The sequence below is a fragment of the Apis dorsata genome, unplaced genomic scaffold (assembly GCF_000469605.1).
Source record: "Apis dorsata unplaced genomic scaffold, Apis dorsata 1.3 scaffold_577, whole genome shotgun sequence".
In the NCBI taxonomy this organism is placed as follows: Eukaryota; Metazoa; Arthropoda; class Insecta; order Hymenoptera; family Apidae; genus Apis; species Apis dorsata.
Genome location: NW_006263787.1, coordinates 503,088 through 507,796, shown reverse-complemented (window position 1 = coordinate 507,796; position 4,709 = coordinate 503,088). Strand labels below are relative to the sequence as shown.

Genomic DNA, 4,709 nt, shown 5'->3' with positions numbered 1-4,709 from the left:
TTACGTGAAATCCCCGCCAGGCGAAATCGAATTAATTCTACGCGCGATCCCGCCGGCGTACATGACATTTTTCGCCCTCCAGTCTTCGTTCGCGTTCACAATGGAAATGTTAAGCGAATCGTGGATTCGCAACGCTCGTCACTCTTGTTCGTTTCTCGACAAAGCGGTTCTCCCGTGTCCGCGAACGTCAATTTAAGCGCAAGGGCGCCGTGAGCTGCTTGACACGTTGACGACCGCCGCCATCGTTGATGGAAAGATGATCGAGAAGCGTCCTCGAGGGACTGTCTATCGGTGGCGCAAATCGTTATGCGATAACTATTCCATGGATTATTGGCGGATCGTTTTAACTCCGTTTTATTTGATTTCGTTTTTCGCTTTTCCTGAATCTCGTTGCTTCGATGATGAAACTTTTTCATAGAGAATATTGCAATTGCATGAAGTAACTTGTTCTTTATGTCTATATCAATTACCAAGAAAGGAAATATGCTTTTTATAAATTTTTATATGAAGAATTCTCTTGGGCAGTATTATTTTCATAAATTGGAAAGAATTGGATCGCATAATTAAAATTTTATTTAATTATAAATTTGCATAAGATTAAATCCGTGGAGTTATTTCTTTGTTATTATTGTCGTAGAATTATTTTCTTGATAAATAGTTAATTCGTTGTTAAAAAAAAAAAAGTCATCAATGACGAATTCATTCCAACGGGGATGGAAAGAAACCCACACAAATTCGTGGTTGTTGCTCCATTAGGGACTTTCCCCCCCGGCCGCCCGTCGTCGTACTGATTTCTGGCTTCTCCCAGTGCGACGAAAAATAATCTCTTTTCTTCTCGTCTCTCCCTTCTAGGCTTAGAACGCCCGCTGCGGACGTCAAAATATGACAGCTCTCTCGGGTCACCACTTTCCGCGACAAGAGTTGCGTTCAAGGGGGTTGCGACGAGCGATCATTAAAATAAAGTGGCGCTCGCAACCACCGTGCTCTTAACTGCGTTTTCTGTTCATATTCTTCCATGAAAATCAACCGTTTAAACATTATTTTTTTCCACAAAATCAAAAGTTCACTTTTCAAAGAAAATATCAAACACATTTTATTTCCTTTTCCACTTCACATAAAATATTGAACTTCTTTGATGACATAAGAAAAATAAATATACATAAGTTGTAAAATCTAATTAATTAAATGTATAACATTTTTTTTATTTTGAATATGTCGAATAAATAAAAAGAATTTATTTGGTAAAGTAATTGAATCGTTTAATTTGTTTGATAAAGTGCCAATAAAGTGTCATCACGATATGATTATGAAGTTAATTTGGATAAATAATATAGTAAGTATAATGTAGTTTACGACTTAAATGAGCATTGCAATGAGAACCACTGTGTGGTACGCGGTTAAGCTGACGGAAACGGTAAATGGTTCGCATCCAACCCCCTCAACGAGACGCTAATTCATATTCATAGGTGTAGCGTTTAGTATTGTGCCGCTGTGATTCTCCGGAGAGTTTGCCCGAAGAAGAACGTCGGGAAGGAGAAACATCAAGTTACATTAACTTGTCGCGTTGTCATTGCGCATAAATTCACTGATATTAAGATATTTCGTACGTCTTTCTTATTTTCAATTCTGTTTCTTACAAAAAAAAGTATACTTTTTATACTTATTTATTTATAATGTTATGAAATTAATTAATAAAACGATATGAATTGTTTTTAAAAATTTCATTGAAGAATATTTATAAGGCTTCCAATGTAGTTTTGCATGTGAGATATATTTCAGAATAAGTAAATATGATTGACATAAATCGATATTTAATCTAAAATTAGTAAATTTTTGACGATAATTTGAACGTTTTTAACAAAAATCGAGAATTTATTTCAAAATAGGTAATCGTTCTGCCATCTGTTAACAGGGCAGGGAATTAAACTATCTCATATGTCTATCAATCATATAGATTAAAGGATATGTATGAATATAATACAATATCACGAATCATTTATTATTATTCTTATATTTTAATTCTTTCTTATTACGTACTAGATAAATATAAATTTTTCTTGGAATATTATTATATAATAACATCTCAATCATAAAATTTTATATAAAAAGTATTATTTATGTATTTATAAATAACCATAAATAAAAATATATTAATAAAAAATTATTTATTAATATTGCTAATTATAAATACTCTCAATTGTTACTTTAAGTAATTTACAATTACTTTGAGTAAATTACGAGGGTTATTTAATAATATATTATATATCTAATATCAAAATGTTAATAATTTATTATATAATAATAATACTTCTATAATAAACATAATATATAAATAAAATAAAAAAAATTAGATTTTATCTACGAATTTTAATGTAATAAACATTTAGCAAAATAAGTTTAAAACCGAATATAAATATTTTTTGCATTGATAAATCATATATATATAAATAATTTACCTAGTAATGCAGTAAATTATATTCCTCCTTCATTTTTATTTGGCTTTACATTAGCTTTACGAATATGATGATAGCTTGGTAAAATTTTTAATAAAAATTCTATTTGACTTATTGGAGGCTGTAATAAAATATGAAATTATATATACTTCAAATGTCATTATAAACTGAAATTCAATAGAAACTTACATATGGTTTATCGTGCATTTCTCTACGTTGACAATCATTACCATAAATTATAGTATTTTCAGGTATTATATCTGGTTCTGTTAATGAACACGATGCTCCAATAATACAACCATTGGTTAGTTCAATTTCTCGACTCACATGTGCTATAAATAAAAGTACAATTGTACTTAACACATGTATATAAATAAATAATTTTTTATTAGTGTATATTAACCTTTGCTTTCTAAAATATTATTATCTCCAACTTTAAATGCTTCACAAGTACAATCAGTCTCAAATACATTATAACTGCCTATTATTTGTACGGGAATTGTTGTTGGTTCTGGAGCATCTGGTGGTAACCTATAACAAAATGATTAAATAATTTATTTTAATATGAAAAAGAAAAAAAAAAGAATATGATTGATAAGTACGTCTAAAATTACCTATTTGCTATAGTTGCCATTTCTTCTATAATGTTTCCTTCACCTATTATGATCGGTCCAGCTTCTGCAATGATACTTGCTCTTGGATGAATTATAGTTTTTGGTCCAATAGTAATGTCCCCTTTTAATATACTTTCCTCGCATACTAAAGCTCCTACTGCTATTTTTACACTGCAGAAAGATTCATATATCTCTATTTTATAATACAGTAACGGACTTAACCTCAAATAAGATTGGGATATTAAATAAGTAAGGAATATCTTGATTTTAATAAATATATTACAATATATTATAAATTCTTTTTAATAAATAAAGAAAGAAATATTACTAAAATATAAATATATAAATGAAATAATGATAAATTTTGTGAATTTTCTCACTTTGTACGACGACTGACAAATGAACTCATTGTAGCGGTTAACACTATGTACTTGTAGCGCCATCCTTGATGATTTTCATGTACTACTTGCCGCGGATTTTTTGAAACTTAAACTCACAAATTTGTATTAATATTAAATGTATAAATATATAATAATTAACATAAGATATTTAATATAGATCATAAAATCTATTGTGTATCTATTTATAAACAATATCGATAATTTCATTTCATTAAATTTTTTCATTGGATTAAATTGTATTTTAAATCTATACAATTTTCTAAATAAAATTTCTATTTCAAGACTATTAGGAATAACATTAAAAATTCATCAATTAAAATTGATAAATAAATAATAAAAATAAATATAAAAATAAATAATAAAAATAAATATAAAATAAATAATAAAAATAAATATAAAATAAATAATAAAGTATTATATAAATAAAAAATTATTATCAAATAATGTTCACATTTTCAGATATTTTTCCTCTCATTATTATTTAATTTATTATTCTTGCTGAAAAATAAAAGAAACAATATACAAGAAAAAATAATGAACAACGTAACAAAATAATGAAAGAGAAAACAAAATTTGTAGGAAGACAGCGTAATTTATAATGACAAGTCTGCCTTGAAAGGAACCTTAAGAGGAAATGCTAAAAAGGATTAAGAAAATTGAGAGAGGGGATTAATATGAACAAGGTAAGTCGATAGCGCGTGAATCGCACCATCCTAAAGAACATAACTCTTTCACTCGTTTTTTCTTTTTTTTTTTTTTTAATCGATATTTAATATAACTCTATATTATCCGTCAACTTTTATTTATTATATATATATTTTTATATATTATATATTATAAAATTTAACTCCAAATTGCGATAATAACGTCTAATTGCAACGTGCGTGCGCGTGTACGTGTTGCGCCTTTGTGTGTGTGTGTTTTGCATTAATTTTTTTCTTTAATTCTCCCTTTCTCTCGCTCTCTCGCTTCCTCACTTTCTCTCTTCCATTCGTTTCGTTTTTGTGATTATTATTATTCTTTTTTTTTTTTTTTTTTTTTTTTAATATTATTTTGTCTCTTAAACCGTACATCGGGTTATCTCCGACGTCTAAGTAATTGTAATTGTTTCCTGTATCAGTGTCAATGTATTCGACTGTGTATGTATGTATGCATGTATGTACTTATGTATATGTTGTACCTGTGTTTTGTACGCTGTGTACATATGGGTGGGTCGGTGGTTGTGGGTGAACGATTACAGG

General features: G+C 28.5%; 1 protein-coding gene across 1 annotated transcript; it reads right to left on the bottom strand.

Moving 5' to 3' along the window:
• Positions 1-2,274: 2,274 nt before the first annotated feature.
• Positions 2,275-3,548, bottom strand: LOC102676835 (dynactin subunit 6). Its single transcript, XM_006621067.2, has 5 exons — positions 3,448-3,548; positions 3,068-3,238; positions 2,857-2,984; positions 2,643-2,785; positions 2,275-2,574 (listed from the first exon to the last, which is right to left on the bottom strand). Exons 1-5 carry the CDS (start codon positions 3,474-3,476, stop codon positions 2,473-2,475), a joined length of 573 nt encoding a protein of 190 aa, XP_006621130.1. The 5' UTR covers positions 3,477-3,548; the 3' UTR covers positions 2,275-2,472.
• Between the last annotated feature and the right edge of the window lie 1,161 nt (positions 3,549-4,709).

Excerpts from the sequence above, each read along its gene's own strand:
- LOC102676835 (XM_006621067.2), bottom strand. The coding sequence starts at position 3,476 with ATGAGTTCATTTGTCAGTCGTCGTACAAA. Across the intron at positions 3,239-3,447 it reads TTTGTCAGTCGTCGTACAAA|TGTAAAAATAGCAGTAGGAG; the intron begins GTGAGAAAATTC and ends ATCTTTCTGCAG. Across the intron at positions 2,786-2,856 it reads TAATATTTTAGAAAGCAAAG|CACATGTGAGTCGAGAAATT; the intron begins GTTAATATACAC and ends TTTTATTTATAG.